This window comes from Gopherus flavomarginatus, chromosome 2 (assembly GCF_025201925.1).
Source record: "Gopherus flavomarginatus isolate rGopFla2 chromosome 2, rGopFla2.mat.asm, whole genome shotgun sequence".
NCBI classification, from domain to species: domain Eukaryota; kingdom Metazoa; phylum Chordata; order Testudines; family Testudinidae; genus Gopherus; species Gopherus flavomarginatus.
The window spans coordinates 247,852,107-247,875,427 of NC_066618.1; the positions used below are offsets into that span (position 1 = coordinate 247,852,107).

General features: G+C 42.6%; 1 protein-coding gene across 2 annotated transcripts in view; it reads left to right on the plus strand.

Annotated features, from left to right (window-relative positions):
• The first annotated feature begins 76 nt into the window (after positions 1-76).
• Positions 77-23,321, plus strand: part of ZBTB10 (zinc finger and BTB domain containing 10) — a 32,059-nt gene continuing 8,814 nt past the window's right edge. For both annotated transcript variants that reach the window (XM_050940798.1, XM_050940799.1), the window contains exons 1-2: positions 77-1,079; positions 11,544-12,441. In XM_050940798.1, the coding sequence (XP_050796755.1) occupies positions 93-1,079; positions 11,544-12,441 (1,885 nt within the window). In that variant the 5' untranslated portion in view covers positions 77-92. The remainder of the gene's footprint in view (positions 1,080-11,543; positions 12,442-23,321) is intronic.

A 23,321-nucleotide genomic window follows, 5' to 3' on the forward strand; every position in this document is an offset into this window, starting at 1 on the left:
AGCGGGCAGAACAGTCGGGCGGGCGGGGAGCGGCGGTCGCGAGTCAGAGCGCGAGGCGGGGGGCGCGAGGCGGGCGGGGGGGCGCGCGCGCCATGTTCGCGGAGATGAACCGCAGGACGCTGGCGTTCCGGGCTGGCGGCCTGGTCACCGCGGCGGCCGCAGCGGCGGGCGGGGGAGCCGCCGGAGGCGGCTCCTCGAACAATAACACGGGGGGTAACCCGGCCGAGGCCTGGGCCCGGCAAGAGCCCGAGCAGCTGAATGGGCGGGGGGCGGACGAGGACGTGGAGCTCGAGGGGCTGGAGGCCGAGGAGCTGGAGGCCGCCGCCGAGGGGAAGGAGTTGTTGCTGTTGCCCCCGCCCCAGGACGCAGTCTCCCCTGCGGCCGCCAGCGGCCCCATGTTCGCCGAGAGGAACCGCAGGACTCTGGCCTTTCGGGGGGGCGGCGGAGGGCTCCTCTCCGGCCCCTCCGCCGCTAACAATGGCTGCGAGGCCCCTGCCTGGCCGCGGAGGCACTTCAATGGGCGGGGGGCGGACGAGGAGTTGGAGCTGGAGGGTGCCGAAGGCCTGGAGCCCGAGGGCCTGCTGGAGGGCAAGGAGCTGGTCCAGGACGGGGGCTCCCTGAGCGACAGCAGTGACGACGAAGAGGACGGCGAGGGGGGCAGCCTGGGCGATGGCAGCGGCGCCGAGGGCGGCAGCTGTAGCAGCAGCAGGCGGTCTGGAGGCGATGGGGGGGACGAGGCGGAGGGCAGCAGCGTGGGCGCGGGGGAGGGGGAGAGCATCAAACATTTCCCGCTAGCGGCCAGGCCCAAGTCTCTGCTGCAGAAGCTGCACGTCTCCTTCCAGGGCTCCTGGCTCAAGGAGTTCCCATGGCTGCACTACTGCCAGGAGACCGGCCTCATGTCCTGCGCCTGGTGCACCGCCGCCGCCTCCGCCCCTACCGACATCAGCATGGCTGGGGGAGGCGGCGTGGGGGGGCACGACGAGCTCTGCAAGGGCACCCGCAACTACAAACGAGCCCTGCTTCTCAGACACCACCTCTCCGCCGAGCACCGCCTCAACGAACCGGTCACTGCAGAGCAGGTACGGTGCCACAGGGGTTAGGGAGTGTGTATTCGTGATTGAGGGTGATGGCATCCTCCCGGCCAGGGTAGTGTTGAGTGGGGGTATCGCAGTTCCCTGGTGGAGACTGTTTCACATGTCTGCGTGTCCGCGTGTGTAGTTTAAATGGTTTCCTCCGTCTCTCACTGTCCGATAGGGGTGCGGGGCACATTCTGCTCCAGTTCCCACATCTTCTGTCTCCAGTATGCAGATTACCCTGCTTTCTGCTTCGGGTTGAAGTATCTAATAGGCCTTTCTAGGTCAGGGGTGCTGGAACAGTTTTTATAGTGGGGGTGTGACGAGCCATTGAATCAAACTGGAAACCCTGTATGTAATGGAATCCACTTCAAGTCAAGGCCCCTAGTTCCAGCACCTGTGGTCCAGACACATTAGCTGGGGGGGTATACATAATAGTTTTAGTTGTGGTTATACCTGGTTAACATAACTTAAGTGCTCAGGGATGGGTGACTATTTTCATTTGTTAATTTTGTTATGATTGATGTCCTTAGGAGAAGAAAATTGTATGCACTTAAATGTGTTAATACACTGATATTTAAAACTACTTACAGCTTTCTTCTTCTCTGGGGGAAAACTATAACAGTGTCCCAAAACCAGCTATGTGCAAAATCCTCTAGACACTAGCATGAAATCTGAGGGAATATTTGTTTTTAGTATCTCGGGGGTGTGTAGGGTGCTCATATCTGCTTTTGTATGTAATTTTTTCCCCAACATAGGTGACTTAGATTTCATCTGCTACTTTGCATAAAGAGTTTGCAATTGCATCAAGATAAACATGTGGTTTCTTGAAAGCCTAGTTAATATGCCATCTGACCTCTTTAATGCTTTGAAACTGGTGAACTGTGTGGATCCCCAACCACCCTGAAAGCAAAAGCTGTTATATCTCTTATTGGCAAGGCCACTGACATTACTCTTTTACTATATCTACCAAGTTTGAAATGTCAACGAATACATGTGCTTGACATAAAAGCTGTATTTTTATTGGACCAGGTACTTAACTGTCTACAATGAGAACTTAATTTCCTTTGTCACTGTTGGTTTCTGACAGTATCTTACACTGTGGCTAAATTAACAAGATAGTGGAGTAAATTGATCACAAAATGTAAGTCAAGCATAAGGAAAGTAGTTTCTATTATATAAACTTCTCTAAAGGCACATCTGAAAAAATGGAAAGCCGTCAGCTGTATTGTTTTTGCCTTTTGATCTTGATTAGAGCTCTCAAAGCTAGGCAGGGCTAACTCTGGTCCAGAGGTGAATGAGACACTAAAGGAATGCCTAATCCTGTTGTGAATCACTAACCTCTCTGCAGTACTACTTTTCTACTTGAGTTAGAGCTGAACTGGTTTGATAATTTAAAATTGAGCTGACTACTTAGGCTCTTTAAAGAGCCTGTGGCACTTCTGGCAAGACCTGGTGTTCTAAATTTGAGCAGGATGTCAGGTATGGTAAAGCAAAAGGTAAAGACAGGTATGGTAAGCAAATCTAGATGCCCCTGCAGTTTCAATTGGATAGGATATACAAGTTTCACTTCACATGAACTTCCTATGCCTTGCTGTTGTGTTGCAGCTCACTTCAGAAGTGAGTAAACTGACTTCAGTTATCTGAACATTTTTGAATTATATACTCTAAACTTCACCTTTAGTTAATATATTTGTCTATCTTCCTAGTAAAAGCATTCTCAGAACCTTGATGCTTTGATATTGCTAATGTGATCTGTCATTTAATTCTCAAACATACTTTGTTCCTTGTCCTGTAATTTGAGGCTTGTTCCTCTGTCTCCATTGTCTTGTACTGATGTGTGTTAAATAACTAAAATTTCTATTCTGACAGTTTCCTTTGTTTTATTTCCTTACTCCTTGTGTTAACCTTTTTAGCCATCCTACAATTCCTATCCCTTCTTGTTATATTTTAAAATTGTTTTTGGATGATTATTTTGTAATGGTAAGTCTGGTGTAATTTATGGAAGTGGTATCTCTCCATTCTTGATACATTAATGGATTTTGCTGCTTTAATATGTTAGGCTTTTCAAATTTTTCATATGAAGGAAAATGTTTCTGCTATCGCCTTACCCAGGTGCATGTAAAGTGTATTTTAAGTGGTCATCTATCTTAAAGACTTCTTACTGCTTTCCTTCAGATTTGAACTTATTTTTTTGTATTCTGTGTTTAAAAAAAAAAAAAAAACCAAAACAAAAAAAAAAACCTTTAAAACTAAGGCCAGATCCTCAATTGTTGTAGACTGTCACAGCTTCTGTTGAAGTTCTTTCAAGCCATTTACACCAGCCAGAGACCTGCACTTCATTGTGCTGGGGATTTTCATAACATGAATCAACCTTATCTGTTTCTTCTGTAAACTGTCAGTCAGTGCTTGTCCCATCTACTCTGTGTTTAGAGTTTGTGGATACAGTAACACTTCAGTATTCTAAATAGAGAGAGCAAACTGATCTTTCAAACACTTCTAAATATAACAAGACCTAAAATAAAAGTATATTGCTTAATACATTTGAAATTTTCCACATTCCATACCTGCTCACTCAAAGGAAAACACTTGCATTATGGTGTAACATCAGATTTTTCTTTTGTACTATTGCTGAGTAAGTAGGGAACCACCCCTGCAGGGTAGCTTTAGAGGGTTGAATTTTCAAATGGAAGGTACTGAGCTCTCTTTCCTTGAACCATTGTTGTGTGATTCTCTCCCTTTTTTCTGCTGCAAGTTTTTGACTTGTATGAATGTTCAAAAGAATAAATAGTTTTACTGGGTAGTCAAATCTCTTAAATCGCATTTGCCATTAATTCCAAACTTTAACAAACTGGGAGAGGGGGGGTTCTGTTATGTTTCCATTCCCATGTGTTAAGCAAACACAAAAGGGATGCGATTTCTCTCCACCTCTAAATTTAATCTGGTAATACTAAAATAATAGGCCTTTAAAAAATTCCCTGATACCACATTTTTAGAACATTGGAATATTAAGTAGGTAATTTGTGTTCCTTAGCATGTTTTTCCTAAAATTTTGAGGAAACATCATGTGGGAGAGGAAGCCTTTTAAGAGTTAGGGCTTGGCTACACTCGAAACTCCAAAGTGCTGCCGCAGGAGCGCTCCCGCGGCAGCGCTTTGGAGTTTCGAGTGTGGTAGTGCCCCCAGCCCTGCAGGTACTCCTCTTCCCCGAGGGGATTAGCTTACAGCGCTGTGACTTGCTGCGCTCGGCGGGGGGGGAGGGTGTTTTTTGATATCCCTGAGCTAGAAAGTTGCAGCGCTGTAAAGCGCCAGTTTAGCCAAAACCTTAGTTAAAAGCTAGGAGAGATCTTTCAGTCATTGTCCTGGAGAAAGTACATGTGTATTCTTCACTTGACAAGCTTCAACTGCAGGACATGTTTAACAGCTGCTAATAAGACACACATGGCATAATGCCATTGTTCAAGTGAGAAAAGGAAATTGTGGGTATCAGACACTAAAGCAGTGGAAACATCTATAGATCTGTTGGGCAATAGAGTAGCAAAAATGAGAGCAGTGATTTCAATTTTTTTTAAGAGATATACAGTTCACTCGGAATGCCAAAATACATCACAAGTGGTTACCGCAGTTATAAATTCAACGGTATTGTGCTTCCATGCCTTTTAGTGAGGCACCAATCCTAAGTCCTGCCCCCCCTTTGTAAACTAGTTTTAAATAGACAATTACTGTAGGCCAAAACTGCGGCCTGCCTTTAAATCAGTTACAGTATGTGGTAGACCTGGGTGGATTGATCTAAATCAAAGCAATTTAAATCACTAAGTGGAAAGCCTCAAATTAAATAATTGATTTTGATCAGCTTTTCCTTTTTATATTGCAATTTTCTTCAGAAGAGTGCGTTCTCATATTAGCATTAAAATATGTTGATTTACAACTAAATAGAGTTTTTACACTAGATTTGATATCTTTTTTGCTATTTAGGAGGATAGGCTGTAACTGTATACATTTATTTAAGCAATTATGTAGCTTAATATTTTTAGATTCTTAATTGTACCTTTAAGTATGTTAGAAAATAGTGAATGAGATTGCTTGTTTACTAGATAATTACGTGTTTACTCATGATCTGTGTCAAGCTACGTTAGGATGGAAACTGAAATTTAATTAAATTCATTAAAACAAACCCTTAATAAAATACATGACCTATTGTGACATGCATCCAATGAAGTGGGTATTCACCCACGAAAGCTCATGCTCCAATACGTCTGTTAGTCTATAAGATGCCACAGGACTCTTTGCTGCTTTTACAGATCCAGACTAACACGGCTACCCCTCTGATACTTGACACTATTGTGCCATCTTTATAAAGAAAAAAGTTAGAATTGGTGGAAATTATCTTTATATAGAAAAGCGGTCTTTAACTCTATTTTTTAATAGAGGCTGATGGAGTCAGCATTGTTTTTTCCATTTAAATGTTTTAAGAAATTATAAGTTTAGCCCTTAAAATATTTTGTATTGATTTCAGATTTCATTTTCAACAGACTAATTTTTAGAAAGAAAAATGTACTATAATTTAAATAATGAAACAAGTCTGAAATGAAATTTTAAAAAAAATCACTGATTTTTATCTGCCCTGGGATAGACTGTCTGCCTTCAAGTTTTGAAAATTTGGACTCTTGCACTAGGACAGATTTATTTAGTTAATAAGTTTTGCAGAAATGCTTTACTGTGGTCTGTGTTCCTTTTGCTGCTGTCAGTAAATGCATGTGGTAGGGGTGCCAGTTTTCTTTCCCCTCCACCTAACACTTTTTAAAGTTAGGACTTCGCAGGTAACACCACAAAATCTCCCTCTCAGTCTCAAATACATTTTTGGTTAAAGGCAGAAGTTCTCTGAAAGCAGAAGAACAGTTGATGTAGTATCACTCTTGCACGTGAACCATAATTGCCTTGGATGTCACGAATAGGAGGCGGTGTTTCATTCATAAATGTTTGCGTATTCCTGTTTTAAGGATTACTTCCTCACCTTTACTTGCTGATTTAAAAGTGAGCTCTTTGAAGTAGGGATTTTCTTATATCTTCTATGGCGTTTGCCACTGTGGGGCCCAATCTGATTGTCTGTTCAGCGCTACTGCAGTATAAATGGTAAATAATAAGGCAAGGTCTGTGTGTAGGTGATGCTCCAACTCTATGGCAGCTGACAGCAAAACCTTCTGAAATGTTTTCTAGAAAACGCTGGCCAGGAATTACTACACTCTCTCTTCTGAAAGGGCTTGTTTGCGGGTGGTCTTTACCTGATGGGGAAAGAACTAACTAATTGGATAGAGGAGGAAAGATGCTGCAAGGCAAATGAAGCAACATATAAGGATTCTGAAAGGATAACTACTTCTCCATTATTCTTCATCCACACATGCAAGAGGTGGTGCAAGAGTCTTTGGTCCTTTCCTGCTCCCAGGAGACAGCAGACACTGATGCCAAACAAGGATCTCTGTGTTAGTTCAAGATCTCTCACTAACTTATTGCATTTTAAAAACGTTTCTTTGGAATTGCAGTCATCTGCACTTTGAGGAATTGCTATATGTTAGTTCATCATATCTTCTTCTGAATTAATCTGAAATGCCTTTGCATCTTCCTTCCTGCTTTTTTTTTCTATAAACTAATAGATGACTAGAGCTCCTTTAGGAGAGACCACATTAAGCACAAGTATGGTGTGGGTATACATTGTGACAAATGGTTTCTTGACCACCATTCCTTTGCTGCAGCAACTAAGTCCTCAAAGGATTTTGAGACTAGAGTTACAAGAAGTTGGGTACTCTGAGTGGGGAGTCTGACATGGTTCTGATAGAAGGTTTTGGGGATATTATTGAGTGGATGTACCAAGGGTATTGTAAGGTGTGGCTGAGAAAACAACATCCATTTCCAGTTACCCATCTATATTTCACTATTCTGCTTTTCTTTACACATCTTGCATGAGGTCAGCTGTGAGGAGGGTAGTGATGTAGGAAAGTATAGAGTTGATTGAGTGCTCCAGCCACCAGGGAGACAGTCCTGACCACTGCTGCAGATAAATCTTTCTTCCATTTCTGCCCCACTGGAGTAATAGCTGCTACCTAAACAGAAGCAGCTGAAACGTGATTTGAGAAGATTTGATCAGTCTTGCAGCCATCCTCTTCATGATCCACATTAGATTGAGTTTTGAGAGCTACTAACAAAATACACACGTTATTTTAGTGTTGTGGAAAATGATTTCTTAGTTTATGGTGCTAACCAACTATATCTCTTGAGGCCTTTCTGGAAGACATCAGTTTTGATTTGAAGATCTGTTTTAATCAAACACAAGTTATTGGGTTCAGTGCAAGGGTAACTGGGTGAAATTTGGTATGTGTCACACAAGTCAGTCTAGATGATATAAATGTTCCTTCTGGTATTAAAAAGTGTGAATTATAGTTGGCAATGATAGCATGTTTTTCTCTTCACACTTTGATTACTGAAATTCTAGCCTGTGGCCTCCTAAATCACTTAGCCAGAGTCCAGCCTGTTCTGAAACATCTGTGGCCTTTTCCTAACTGATAAATAGAAATAGAGTTGCATTAATGATGTCCTGAAAGACCATCTCTGCCTGATTTTGCTACAAAATTTCTGCTGCTGCCTTAGTATTCTTCTTGGCAATATTCCATCTAAATTAGGGCCACCCTGTATATCCCAATCTGCCAACTCTTCCCTTTCCAATTTTCTCTCCAGTTCCTCCTTGTTCAGCGCATACTTCTTTGCTCTTGCCACATCATCTGTTGACTTCACTATCCCTTTTAGAAAATTTGAGCTCAAAACTCTCTGGTGTGCTACTTACAGGTTTCCACTGTCTGCATTGACCTATAGTAGTAATAATTCACTGCCTGGTGCCTCTTTGTCGTTATTCTTCAGGAATTGTTACAAGCCACTTTGAGATACCCTTATCAAAAATGCTATATAAATGCAAAGGTTGTAGTAATTCCCTTGTTAACACTTATTTACACATTTAAACACTACTATAATGGCAAATCCTTGTGCAACATTTTTAAGATGTTTCCTGGTTTAGTAATTCAAGCTTTTGTGGTATTTTAACACTTGCGGAAATCACCTTCAGTACTCTTTCCACTTGTTTTTCTGAATTAATGTCTAATGGTGAAAGCTGCCACTGTACAACCATAGAATCATAGGACTGGAAGGGACCTGTAGAGGTCTTCTAATCCAATCTCTCACACTCAGAGTGGGACTAAGTATTATCTAGACTATCCCTGACAGGTGTTTGTCTAACCTCTTAAGAATCTCCAATGATGGAGATTCCTCAACCTCCCTAGGCAGTTTATTCCAGTGCTTAATCACCTTGACAGGAAGTCTGTCCTAATGTCCAAACTAAACCACCCTTGCTACAGTTTAAGCCCATTGCTGCTTGTCCTAGCTTCAGAGGTTAAAGCTGGAGTGGGCAAACTGGCCTATGGGCTGTTTTAAGCTGGCTCGCGAGCTGCACCTTGTGGCTTGGCTCCACTTTGGCTGGGGCACTGGGTCAGGGGCTGCACCACGCAACTGGGCCCTGCTCTGATGCTCAGGTCCTACATGCTCCAATGGCCCCCTCCAGTGCTCCAATGGGAGCTGCAGCAGTTGTGCCTGCAGATAGGGCCGTGTGCAGAGCCACCTGGCCGCACCTTCATGTAGGAGTCGGAGAAGGGACATGCCACTCTTCTGGGAGCCGCTTGAGAGAAGTGCCGCTTGGAGACTGCACTGCATGGTCTCTCTCCACACTCCTGCCCCAGCTCTGATCCCCCACTCCTGCTCTCTGAACCCCTCAGTCCCAGCCCAGAGCACCCTCCTACACCCCAAACTCCTCATCCTCCACCCCATCCCAGAGCCTGCACCCCAAGCCCAATTTTGTGAGCATCCATGGCTCGCCATATAATTTCTATTTCCCGATGAGGCCCTCAGGCTAAAAAGTTTGCCCATCTCTGTGTTAAAGAGAATAATTTACCTTCCTCTTCCTTGTAACAACCGTTTATGTACTTGAACATCTGTTACCATGTACACTCTGCTCCATTATCTAAATAATTGATGAAGAAATTGAATAGAACCAGTCCCAGAACTGATCCCTGCGGGACCCCATGTTGATATGCCCTTCCAGCCTGACTGTGATCCACTGGTGATTACTGTTTGGGAATAGTTTTTTTCCAACCAGTTATGCACCCATGTTATAGTACCTCTATCTAGGTTGTATTTCCATAGTTTGTTTAGGAGAAGGTCACGTAAGACATTATCAGATACCTAACTAAAGTCAAGATATGCCACATCTACTGCCTTTCCCTGTCCACAAAGCTAGTTACCCTGTCAAAGAAAGGCATTAGGTTGGTTTGCCATCATTTGTTGTTGACAACTCCATGCTGACTGTTACTTATCACCTTATCTTTGAAGTGTCTGCAAATTGATTGCTCCATTGTCTTTCCAGGTACTGAAGTTAAGGTGACTGATCTGTAATTTCTTGGGTTGCCCTTATTCCCCTTTTAGTAGATTGGCACCGTATTTGCCATTTTCCAGTCTTCTGGAGTCTCTCCAGTCTTTTGGAGTCTCACCCGTCTTCCATGATTTTTTATTTATTTATTTTTATTATTTTTTTTAAGATAATCACTAATGGCTCATATCTCTTCAGTCAGCTCCTTGAGTATTCTAGGATGTTTCACCAGGGCCTGGTAACTTGAAAACCTCTAACCTGTCTAATTAGTAACTTGTTCTTTCCTTGTTTTAGCATCTGGTCTTACTTCATTTTCACTGGCATTCACTCTGTCATTTTCTGTTGTTGTCCTGTGTCGTCCCCCACCCCTCCTTGAGTAACATGCTTATCCTGTCTTTGGTCTTCCTTATTTCTAATTTTGTAGGATGTTTCTTGTTACCTTTTATGTCTCTAGCTGGTTTAATCTAATTTTGTGCCTTGGCCATTCCAGTTTTGTCCCTGCATACTTGTTTATATTAATCCTTTGCAGTTTGACCTAGTTTCTGGGTTCTTTTAGGATTCTTTTGAGTTTCAAATAATTGAAGAGCTCCTTGTTAAGACAAGGTTTCTGGCCATACTTCCTATCTTTCCTACACAGTTGGATAGTTTGCTCTTGTGCCCTTAATAATGTCTCTTTGAAAAACTGCCAGCTCTTGAACTGTTTTTTCCCCTTAGACTTGCTTCCTATAGGTTCTTACCTACCACCTCTGAGTTTGCTGAAGTCTGTCTTCTTGAAATCTTTTATCTTTATTGTGCTGTTTTCCTTCTTACCATTCTGTAGAATCATGAACTCTGTCATATCATGATCTCTTTCACCCAAGCTGCCTTCTACTTTCAAATTCTCAACCAGTTCCTTTCTATTTATCAAAATCTAGTCTAGAACAGCTTCTCCCCTGATAGCTTTCTCAACTTTCCAAATAAAAAGTTGTCTCCAATATATTTCAAGAATTTGTTGGCTAATCTGTGCCCTGCTGTATTGCTTTCCCATCACCGTCAAGTCTTGCTTTGGATGATTTTGTTAGCTCTTTTTATAAACAAACCTCATCCGTCTCCTCTTCCTGGTTAGGTGGTCTGTAGTAGACCCCTAGCATGACATCACCCTTGCTTTTTACCCCTTTTATCCTTACCCAGAGACTTTCAACAAGTCTGTGTCCTAATTCCATGTCAACCTAATTTTTAAGATACAAAGCAACACCTCTTCCCTTTTTTCCCTGCCTGTCCTTCCGGAGCAAGCCGAAACCTTCTATACCAATATTCCAGTCATGTGTATTACCCCACCGAGTCTCTCTCATGTGAACTGTCATAGTTGGAAAATTAAGTACTTGTTAAAATATCTTGAGAGTTAAAAAATATGCCCAGTAGTGCTCTAGCTTTTATAAATTGTCATTAGAATATAGTTTATTACTAAATGTGATCTGCAAAGGAAGCAGGGTGGCATTTGTATTCATTTTGCTTCCATGTGTTTGTGGAAGGCTTATAAGGAGGGAGGAAGGATATACTGGGAATGTTAGTCCTGTCTCCCCATTTTTATTTGAGGCCTCCATGTAAGACCAGACAAATGGTGTGAGGTAGTTTTCATAGCTCTTATCTGAACAATTGGTAGTTGAATCTTTAATGCAAATCTCTTCTATCTTCTAGTTCAGGCATTTGTTTTAACAAAAATGAACACTTTAAACATCCATGTAAACACCATCAGTGGCTTGCATTTAACTTCTGTGATACATAAAGCTCATCTGCCCCCTTTTTCCTGAAACTGAAAAAACAGAACTGGCCTGAGTTTCTAATACACAAGGAAACTTTCTGGAAAATTGTATTTTGTTGCCTTTATGACATAAAGAAACAAAGAATATAAACCCCATTTTCCTCTGTGTTTACATATTTAAAGTAAGTTAATTTTCATATCCTGTTGGCAGCAGTGGGAAAACTAAGAAGGAAACTAAGAGTTAACTTTTTTTCCCTCTAATTGCAGGAGTCAGAAATACCATCGGAATTGACTAATGAGGGTTACTGCGACTACAGCAGTAGGCCAAATGAGAACTCTTATTGCTATCAGCTGCTGCAAGAACTAAATGAACAGAGGAAGAAAGGCATTCTTTGTGATGTCAATATTGTGGTGAGTGGGAGGGTCTTCAGAGCTCATAAGAATATCCTGGTTGCCGGCAGCCGTTTCTTTAAGACTCTGTACTGCTTTACAAACAAAGAAAGCCGTAACCAAACCACTGTTACCTATTTAGATGTTGTTGCTGTTCAAGGTTTTTCTGTCATATTGGACTTCTTATATTCTGGTAACCTTGTCCTTACAAGCCAAAATGCCATTGAAGTGATGTCAGTGGCCAGCTATCTTCAAATGACTGAGGTTGTCCAGTCCTGTCGCAATTTCATTAAAGATGCCTTAAATATAAGCATTAAATCAGAAGCTCCAGAGGCTGTAGTAGTGGATTATAACAGAAGATCGGTTAGTCGGGATGGTCTGCCTTCATCAAGGGATCAGAAAGTTGCCAGTTTCTGGGCAACACGGAATCTTACTAACTTGGCAAGCAGTATAAAAACTGAAAATGATGGTTACTGTATTGATGAGGGCCAAATAGAAAACTATCAAATGAATGACTGTAGTTGGGTCCAGGACAGCTCACCTGAAATGGCTGAAAATGAATCTCAAGGTGAAGGAAAAGTGTTTGTGTGGAATGACATGGCCTCACAGGGACAATCAGTTCAAGAACCAGGAAAAGCAAGAAGGAAAAACCAAACTACGAAGAGATTTATTTATAATATACCACCTAATAATGAAGAGAATTCAGAAGATTGCTCTGTGATGCAGCCGTCAGTCTCATATCCAGAAGATTTGCAGTTTATTAAGGAAGAACCAGGTAAATTTTCACTAATATATTGGATTATCCAAGTGTTACTGTTGTATCCATTCTAGAATAACCTCACTTCTATAAATGCTTATTAGCTAAGATCCTGCAACAAGCAGTAAATCAGTAGACAAAATGAATTGCAAATATCTGACAGTGTTGCAGTGAGTCTTATCTAATGTAAACATGCTTACTCTGTTTTGATTAGTAAAAAAAAAGGCTGATTGTCTGTTTTGTGTGCAGATGTACACTACTGTCAAAATACTTGTAGATGCTGTATTAAAACTTACGATTCACATTGGTGAATACCTACTTTCTATAATCCTCAAGAGCCAGTTATCAAATAAACCAAACAATGTAATGTCAGCTGGTGAAAACTTTCAAAAAATTATTTTGCTTATATAAATGTTTAGTTGTATATTCTCTTGGCTAGCACATTTCAACTATCCACCATGTGTAACTTAGTCTGTATGATGCTTTAAAATCAGCAGTTGGCTTTTAACTTGAAAATAACTGAGTTTAATTGCCTAGCCAGATGCTCTCCTGCAGTGGGAAGGTTGATATCTGCTAGTGACTTATCTTTTGAATGATCATCCCTTTGTTCAGTGTATAGAGAAGCTGCATTTTGACTTCACACCAGTGATGTTCAACCTATGGCCCTTGAAGAGATGTTTCACTTTTTTATTAGGAATTGAAAGTGTGTTCTTTGAGCCACACTTGCAGTGTGGTGCATGGGTGGTGTGGTGTGCCAGTCGCATTGGTATGGGCTAGTGTTGGATGGGATCACCTCCAGCTGCATGCCATTTCTCAGGAGTAGTTGTAATGTGAGCCAGTAGTGTTCTGAACGGCTCCTTAGTAGTTCCCCAGGTGGCTGCCTGCTGTATTACATGAGGGAGTAGAGTTGCTCTGGATGCTCTGTTGTCTGCTTCCTTGGTGAGCTGCAGGTGCTTTGTGGTGAACAGACTAGGAACTTGACTGACCCTGCCTAAATTTAAGGGATTGACTTGCAAAAAAAGAGCTGCTTCTTCCTCATGCAGCCAGATAGGGCAGCCTAAGAAAAGGATAAAGAAGCTGAGAATCAGTGAGCTATAGGTCTCAAATTGTCTGTCCAGCCCATGGCCCCTCCAATTAGTTTCAGCTAGTAATGGTCCCTAAGCAACCATATGCCAGATGGGGATAGCTGGAGCACAGCATACTCAAACTATTCCTCTCCTTGCTCCAACTTATCCACTGTTGAGAGCACTGCATTTGGGGTGTGTAGGAGCAGTTATGCTGGATCTGTGCTGTTATGGGCTTTCCACATATGAGGATACCCCAGGCCCGCAAAACTCATAAACCGGCAAGGGCCACATTACTCCGAACAAAACAGCTGAGGGCCAAAACCCCCTAGCCTCACAGAAACACCCCCTGCAGGACTTCCCAGCCCACGGAAACACTCCAGCCCTGCAGAAACAAATCCAACTTCCCCAGTGCTGCCCCACCAGAACAGCTGTGGGCCAAAAAGGAAGGTTGGGGGTGGGGAGGTGATACTCGATTTTAAATCAATCGGGGCTCCCAGCTGAAGAGGTGGCTGGGAGCTGTCAGGGGCAAATTAGAGGGCCTGGGGCTCTGGCAGCTGGGGGAAATCAGAGCTTTGTGGGGCTGGGGCAGGGATTTAAAGGGACCAGAGCTCCTGCTGTGGAGGGGAGCCCAAGCCCTTTAAATCTCAGCCCTAGCCCATCCGCTGGAGGCACGGGCCGGGATTCAAAGGGCTCTGGGCTGCCTGCAGCCGCCGGGGAGCCCTGAGCCCTTTAAATCTCAGCCGCTGCAAGGAATCTCTGCCAGCAGCCCAGAGCCCTTTGAATCCCGGCCACGGCTGGGATTTAAAGGGCTCTGGGCTCCCTGCTGCTGTGGGCAGCTCAGAGCCCTTTGATTCCGTGTCACAGGTCGCACAGTGAGCCTCCACAGGCCGCATGTTGTGCAGGCCTGGGATACACGCAAATGCCCAGCTGTTAACGACTTCCATTTCCAGAATGAGGGAGAACAGCAACATTGCTTGATTAATATTAGGGAATTCAACAAGCACATTTTTATTCTTGATTCTCAGATCCTGCTGAGTCTGCTTTGTAGTGTCACCTTCAGGTAGACCATGCTTAGTGACTTCACTCAGAATGAGAATGGACTCTTGTGTCAAAGTTTCCAGCTAGTAACCAATAAAGAGTTTGCTAGAAATGATTTTTCCAGAAAGAGCAGTAGAACCCATGCTACTGAAGGAAGTTTGAGTGGGTTTTATTAAAAGTATTTCCTGGCATAAGTGTTCAGTATCTTTCATCCCATTTTTATGTGTAATACTAATACATATTTTATTTGCTTTATCAACTGCTGCTGCAGAATGAGCAGACTTTTTTTATTTCAGCTGCCCACAAAGATGTCTTTTTTCTTTTTTTTTTCCCCCTCTCTTCACCCCCACCCTGCCCTGAGTAGTTAGTTTGAGAATTCAAATTATTCCACAAATGTGAGGTAATGTGCACTGGAAAAACATTGAATTTGATCTGCCATTATACTACTTATTCAGCCCTTCTAAGTCCCTCTAAAGCCGTCACTAGTCTTAACTGCACTAACCAAAATAACTTGGTCATCTTTAAATGTTTCTACCTCATTGTTCACTCCTCCTATAGATAATCAATAAATATTTTAAACAGTACCAGTCTTAAGATGCCTCAAGGTTGAATATTGCAGTTAACCTCTTGCCATGTTGAAAACAAACCATCATCTTATCCTATTGTTCTCCCAGCTAGTTTTCAGTTCACTTTAGCATTTTGCTCCTTACCCCAGTGAGTGCTTAACTTCCTGTAATAGCTTTTTGTGAGAAATTTGTGGGGCCACGTTAAAATGAATTGCAATTAAAGAAATTTGGGATCCATGGCTGCAACTGCATTATATGCAAATTCACCCTTTATAGACGTGCGTTCTAGCGGGGGTCGGTGTATTTGTGCTTGGTTGTGAGTTGAAAATGTTCCCTGTGCTAGCTGCAGTGGTCCCATGGATGTCATATTTGAGCTGAAAATAAGTGCAGTGTAATGCATTTAAAATACTTTTTCCTTGCCCTTAACTTTCCACATGCTGGCACTACTGCCACATCTCCTCTGGGGATGTACCCAGCAGGGAACTTTAGGATGACTTCTGTCCCCTTTATGCTGCTTGAGTGGCATGGGACAGTCTGGTCCAAAGCATTGTGGGATGCAGCTCATGGCCAAGCTCCCATATTAAGAGCTTGAAATAATGAAAGCCACCCATTTCAAAGTGGTCTGAACTCCATATGCATACTCAGTTGTCTTGAAAAGTGGTATGCTTCATTGGGGTGCAAAGTAGGCTTCGGTGGTGCAAATTTTGGGATCATCTGGTCCTGGCCCAGAGAGTTCTCAGGAAAAAAGGGCTGGTGAATAGACTTGGACTGTTTTTAACTTGTGTGCACCCTTCTGATTTAAAACCGACACTGTTCACCAAATAGAGCCACTTGAGCTAGTGTGCAGCAACTGAGTTCTAAGTTGGAAGATAAATATTTAAAAAGTTTGATTTTGATCTTGCTCGGTAAACGGGTACATAGAGGGAATGTGCACCAGAGAAAATGGCTTGTGCATGTGAACAAAACACTCCACTGCTTACACTTCTTCCTGGGGAGAATTAGCGAACAAACATGATAGTCATGTTGCTTAGTGCACTACTGAAAGGTTCTCAGATATTGTGCTAATGAGCCTGGTATAAAAACTTGTATGAAATAATGTGCTTTGGCAGCTTTATGCTCGCTGGCCCTAGAGCTGATATAGTACATGACAGGCTTGGAATGAAAGGTAGCACAGATGACCCATAACCTCATGCACTATCCATTGATCTAATTGTTTAAAGGAGTAGATGAAATTATCTTCTGCTTAGGAAATCCATCAGCTGTACCTTGTGTAAGAGAGCCTGGTGGTGAATGTTGCCGTGACCAGAGGCAATATTGGCCAGCCACACTTCTGACTTAATATGCTAATATATTGTCAGCCAAAAGCAGTGGCGGATTTTAAAGTTAGCGGGGCCCTGTGCACAGCTTCATTTTTTGGGGCCCCTCCTCAGGACCTAGCCAAGAAAAAGAGCATTATTCCCCATCCCTCTGTTTTTCTTCATCCTCCTTCTATATTATAAGTAATGGGATGTAAATGAAAATAGTGAGGTCCCTTGATTGGGGCAAGGCATTGGGGTGCAGGGGGCAGGCTCTGGGAGGAAGTTGGGATGCTTGCTCTGGGATGGGTTGGGGTGGAAGGAGTGAGGCGTTCAGGCTATGGGAGGAAGTTTGAGTGCAGGGTGCAGCCTTGGGGTTGGGATGTGGGAGGGCACGGGGTGTTGTACTTACCTCAGGTTACGTGGCTCCCAAAGCAACCAGTGCGCACACCCCTATGGCAGTGGCTCAGGGGCAGAGGATCTCCGTGCACTGCTGCCCGCAGGCGCAACCCCCCCCCCCAAGCTCTCATTGGCTGCAGCTCCTGGCCAATGGGAGCTGTAGAGTTGGCACTGGGGGCAGGGGCAGCGCCTGGAGGCGCAGCCCCCCAGGGGCCACATGGACATGCCAGCTGCTTCTGAGAGTGGTGCAGAGGGAGGGTGGGGCAGGAAGCCACCTTAGCCCTGCTGCTGGCACATTTCTGCATGCCCCTTGAGGGGAGGGGGGCATCAGGTCTCTGTGTGCTGCCCAGGGAGGAGCAGCATGCAGAGCTGCCTTCCCCCCCTCCAGGGGCATGCAGAGACATGCCAGCAGCTGGACACCTCTGGGAGTGGTGTGGGGCCACCGGCCACGGCATGCAGGCAGCCTACCTGCCTGAGCCCTGCTGTGCTGCCAGCCCAGACTTGGGGACAGGTTGTCATACATTTGTTCTGCATTTTGGGGGGCGGGGACTTGTCATTCGGGGGGCCCAGTTCCAATGCACTGTTTGTTTCAACGTAAATCCACTGTTTGGCCAAAAGGTTATACCAATCTTTATCTGTCACATTCCTATTCATGGATTAAGACCAATTCAACTGTAGAAAGACACTTGTGTGGATGATAGTTTCCATGGGGAGCCCAGGTTAATTCAAAAAGTAACACATGAGGGTACTGAGGCTGCCAGATGTTGGGCATTGGTATTAGTTTGTTAGTAAAATAGTAGCAACAACATCTCTTCTCTGGCTGTGATGCTGGAAGACACTTGACTGCACTGTTCACAAGCCCTTCTTAGGGGCTCAGTAAAAGCATGGCGATTTGCCATGTTATGAGACCATTTTTCTCCCAAAAGAAAAAAGGCAGTGTCCCTCAAAGACTAAGAAAATGAAAGCCACCCATTGTTTCCTTGGGGTTGTTGTCCAGTTATCTTTGACCAAAGAGGTTAAATAGTACTTAATATATCCAGAATCTGGGTGTTTGGTCTTGCTCTTCACACAAGGGTCAAGAGGCGCAAGCCTCCTAAATACAAACAGCAAAAGCTTCTTGGTCTTCTAAAGGTTTCAGAAAGACTAGCAAGTCTGTGGTGTGTGCCTTAGAGGACCTATCTCTTAAAGGGATATTAAGAGTCTTGTGCATCAAAAGGCTCTGCATTGTTGGGATATGGAATCTTTGCTTCATAGAAATTCTTCTCTTGAATTGCCTCCAAAATGGCTTTTTGGCATTTCTCGTCTTCCTGGGTTTACATGCTTTAAAAGAAATCATTTCTGTCAAAAGCTACACTGACCTATAACTCTGGACTAGGGAAACTTTATGGTCTAAAAGATGGCTAGGACATTTGATTTGCCACTGCATATTCTGGGTGGTTCTGAATGCACTGAGGAGCTTCAGGTAATCTCAAGGTGGTCCTGATTCAGGTGGATGGTAAGGTCACAGTCTTGTAAATAAACAGACTAACTGTGCCAGGAAATCTTGAGACTAAGCAGTATTCTATAGATTTTCTTAGTTTGCTTGACAGCAAAACTTGATCACTGACTGAAGCCAATTTGTGACAAAACTACATGAACTCTTATTTGGGGTAGTGAATCAGTTTTGTGTGTGTGGGGGGGGTGGTGTTTACTGTGTCCCCATTCGCTTAAAAAAAAATTGTTTATAATAGGTCGGCCACCTTTCAGAAGTGGTGTGCCCACTTTTCATTTATTTAGGTTTCATGTGCCAGTAATACATTTTAACGTTTTTAGGAGGTCTCTTGTAAAGTAAATAAGATTTTAAAAATGTTTAAGAGGAGTCATTTGAAATGAAATTAAAATGCAGAGCCCTCTGGACTGGTGGCCAAGACCTGGGCAGTCTGAGGTGCTACTGCAAATCAGCTTGCATGCCACAGGTTGCCTACTGCTGGTTTATAACAACCTAAAATTGCTCTACACATGACACCAGAAAGATTGGACTGGCAAGATTAATTCTGATCATTAAGCCTTTGTCTCAGAGGTTGGTCAGGATTTTTGTATAGAGGTAGTTTAGCAAAGGAACCCATAGTAACCCATCTCTAGTGGACAGAAGGAATGTTCCAACCAAACACCAATGTGACCTCCATTCTTTCCTCTTTTCTTCTCCCCCCTACCCTCCATCCAGATCTCTTTCCCTGACAATGCCATTTTATCTGCCACTAGAGCACATAACTGGGATGTGTTCAACTCTATGCTTGACACTAAGTCTGCATCATAGCTTGCCCTTTGTTCCTTCACAACACTCCAAAGTTTTGACCCTTTCTGGCATTCATCATCTAGGAATTTATCTCTTATTTTAACTGCAGCAAACTCCTTCTCTCTGGCTTTCCTGACATCCATCTCTCCTCCTTAGGTCTATTAAAAAAGCTGTTGATTAAAAGTAGCTTTCCTGACCTTGTCACCGCTTTTTTTTTTTTTCCCTCCAGTATCTCTGACTCTCCCCTTCTCCACTGTATCAAACTTCTGGTCTTTTATGCTGTTTAGGCCGTCCAGTTTCGCTGTCCTATCCTTTCTTTCAAAGGGGTAGCAGGTATAAATATACAGCACATGAAAAGATGGGAGTATTGAATTGGCCTCATTAGCACCACAAAATAATTTTTCCCCCTGTTAATATTCACCCCCTTCTTGTCAACTGTTGGGAATGGGCCACATCCACCCTAATTGAATTGGCCTCATTAGCACTGCCCACCCCTCCCTGCCCCCCTCCCCACACACTTGGTAAGGCAACTCCCATCTTTGCACGTGCTGTATATTTATACCTGCTTGCTGTGTTCTCCACTCCATACATCTGATGAAGTGAGTTAAAGTCCACGAAAGCTTATGCCCAAATAAATTTATTAGTCTCCAAGGTGCTACAAGGACTCCCCATTGTTCTATCCTTTCTTGTATCTTTACTGTGTTGTTCCATCAACAAAGTTAGCCTCTGTCTCCCCTCTCCAAATGGCTTTAATGCATATAATATTGTTACTGACCCTCTCATTAAACTACTTCTAAGTCACTTTCAAAAAGCCACCTCCATGATACCTACAGTAAACTGTAACTGATAGCTGCTAGGTAAGTTGCCTCTTCATTTAACTCATTTGCTGTTTGCATAGTTCATTTTAACCTGAATAGTGACTGCTCTGGGTGCATAATGTTGCCTGTCTCGCCTTTCTTCTCTACTACCCACTTATTTCCTCTTGTGTTAAACATGACTGTAAAATCTTTGGGCAGTTATCTCCTACTAAATACTTTGTGGAACACGCTGTACCAAGTGACCCTGTTCCTTGTTGTGTAGGAGTCTGGGCGCTACTGTGTTAGCAGTAAGAATCCTAATTGCCGCTTATTGGCTGAGGCAAATGTAGTTCTCTGTCCTTTCAGTGTTCTGGTTGCCCACTATATCTTCCAAAAGTCTCTCCATATCTGACGATATCGAAAGTTTTAATGGTTCTCTAACACAACTGAGGATGTCTGTCTATATAGAAGACGTATCAGTTTTCATCTGATTTCAAGTTACCCTATCTGCCGCATTTTTTTGAGATAGAATCGTGTCCATCATAAACCTTTAATCTGCTGCAACACAACTTTAGTCTGTTCTCATCTCTTTGCAAGGCAGTTGTTGTAGTGTTTACACTACATCAAAAGACAGGGTTTGATTGTCAGCATTGAAGATATGGGGTTCTTTTGCATAGGGTTGCTAAAATTTTTGATCACAAAGCTTTGTTTGGTGCTTAATCTGTCTCCTTTTTGGATGCCACTGTTGGTTTTCTTTAGTTTTTTCTTTAAGACTAAGAGCATTATAATAATTCTCATCCTCTCTGTTTAAAGTGCTTACCTGTCCTCACTGTCCATTCCTGTTCTTTTATTTTTTTAATTATTTATTTAAATAGAGACCTGGAGATTTTTAATTCCCAAGAGTGGGGTATAACAGATCATCATTCATCCATCCTCTTCACCACAAAGGGAGGACTTTGTGTGTATATGGGAATTGGACCTATTCAAAAGGAATAGGCAGTTAGATACCCTATGTGTGTCTCTTGTTTCATTACATGAGCTATTGTGAAATGCCTATACTGGAATCAACAATATAATCTTCAAGCTGAGGGAGTTCTCACTAGTTTTTTTTTTTTTTTTGTGTGTGTGGGAGCATGGACATAAGAATGATCTGGTATGAGCAAGTAACTTCAAAGAACAACTTCCTTACAGTAACTTTCCCCCCTCATTCTTTCTCCACTCAGCTCCCAGGAATCAAAGGAAAGTTAGGTTGTCACTTCTTCCCCTCCAACAACCAGGCATGAGAGCTAAAATATTGGAATTCTCCTCTTCTTCCCCCCCACCGCCCCCCAAAAAAAGCCCCCAAACATACCCTCAACAACCTTGGAACAAATCCTGTGGGCAGAGGGAGAACAATTTCCTGTTTTACTCATTGGGATCTGAGGCTTTGTGATCACTGAGACTGAGCTGCTGAGGGTCAGTTGCATGAATGATCCTACATGGATTATAGCTGGCAGCTGGCTACCCAGCAGGGTGACAGTTTTTCCAGACACCTGTAAACTTCATTTGGGCTCCCTTTGAGCTGTCTTCCCATGCAGTTACCACTGCCAGCCATAATCTAGAATGCTGTTTAAGCAGCAGGGTAGAACTGATGCATACAATCTGATGGTGAGGAGATTTTCACTGTACAGTAGTAGTGAAAAATTGATGTACGTTGGATACTTGTACACATCTTGCCCAGCAGAAAGAAAGTATACTGTCACTCCTCTGCTGCTGTAGCACTGTCAAAGAATGGCAGAACTTCTTATATCGTGTGCACCCCCTACCTGCAAATGGATTTGTTAGCCGGAATTTACAAAAGTGCAGACATAGCTATTCCCATTCTGCTCAAGACTTAACACCCGACAAAAGAGGGTAGGACAGGATTACAAGCCTCCAGATTTAAAACACCCATCACCAGTGAAGAACAGGCACAGGAGAAGGGTAGGAATGATGTGGCTGCCCATCAGAATTCAGTCTAAAACATATCTATATTTTGGTGTATCAGAATGGTGTACAATGCTGCCAATGCCAGCATGATGTGCCCTTAGTAAAATATTTGTTCCCTTTATGCCTGACTAAAGAAACATATAGATAAGGAGCCTGTACCCAGTTAGTTGCTAGAGGATCACCACAATATATGGCTTCTAGGCATGATGGTTTCTAAGTGTAGTTTTTTTCAATCATTGGTAGCTAGAAGAAGAATAAAACAAACTAAAGTCAAGCCAGGAGGGAGAGGAAGGAGCGACAACATGAGTTGAATGGGGGAAGAGAAGAATGATACCAAGTGCATAAAATTTTGTTTTGTGATGGAGCCTGTATTTCAAGGCTTTCTCTTCTACATTCTGTAAATACTGAGTGTATGGCTTTTTTTGTGTGTATGTGTGAACTCGGGTTTAGATTTAGAAACCAAAAATAGAATTGCAATCCTCATTTGAGGTTCAACAGAACTGCTCTTTATTTATAATATTTTTAAAGGGAGATTCAACTTTAAAACTTTTAACCCTTCTTAATGACTACAGTCTTCAGATTCTACACTTAATCCTGGATCTCTTGTTTGGTGGATGGATGGATTTAATCAGCTTTTTAAAAAAATAAATAAATAAAAATAAAAAAAATCTGTTGCTATATAATAGACATAAGAAAAAGTAGTATGAGAATAGGACAAAATTCAAAGTGTGTTAAGTAGACCATATTCCTTTAAATTTGACTTGCATAAGGAAGTTTTATAAAAAACTTTTCACAAACATACAAATTTAGAGACTGGATGGAACAAAGGGCTGATCAGGTTTTTTTGTACTGCTTTAAGTATGTTAGTTTGAAACTGGGTATAATTAAGAGTGTACAACCCCTAGTATGCATGTAGTTATAGTGCAAATAAAGGCACTTATCACAGTAGACTTACAGAAATAAGTTACACCTGTTTAAATCACCTTTCTACTCATATAAGGCATGGTGTGCATTACACAGTCTTGCCAGCAAAGCTATGTTGACTGGGAATGAGGAAAAAATTGTGCTTTCTGCTCAACATCGGTGCTGGCAAAAGTGCTTGTGTAGATGCAACTGTGCTGTCAGTATTTATCAGCATAGCTAATGTTATTGAGGGAGAATCTGTCAGCATGGAGAGGATGAAATTTCCCAAGGCTGTAGTCTAAAAATCCCACATTTTGGTGAAATTAGTTAATGCTTACTTATAAGGGACTATCAGAGTAATCAATTCATAAATAAGGCCCTACTTGAATTGCGAGATGGTCAAAAAAAAAAATTGTGGCTGAGTTGCAGACAAGCCAGGGAAAACTGTGGAAAAGTAGTAATGGACCTTATTATTCACAGTAATAAAGTCATTACTTTTCAGCAGTTTTCTGCTGTCAGCCACTCGGAGCTGAGAATGGGGGTGCTTGTAGTCAAAATTGCAGTGGAAGCCTAATATTGCAGAATCTGCA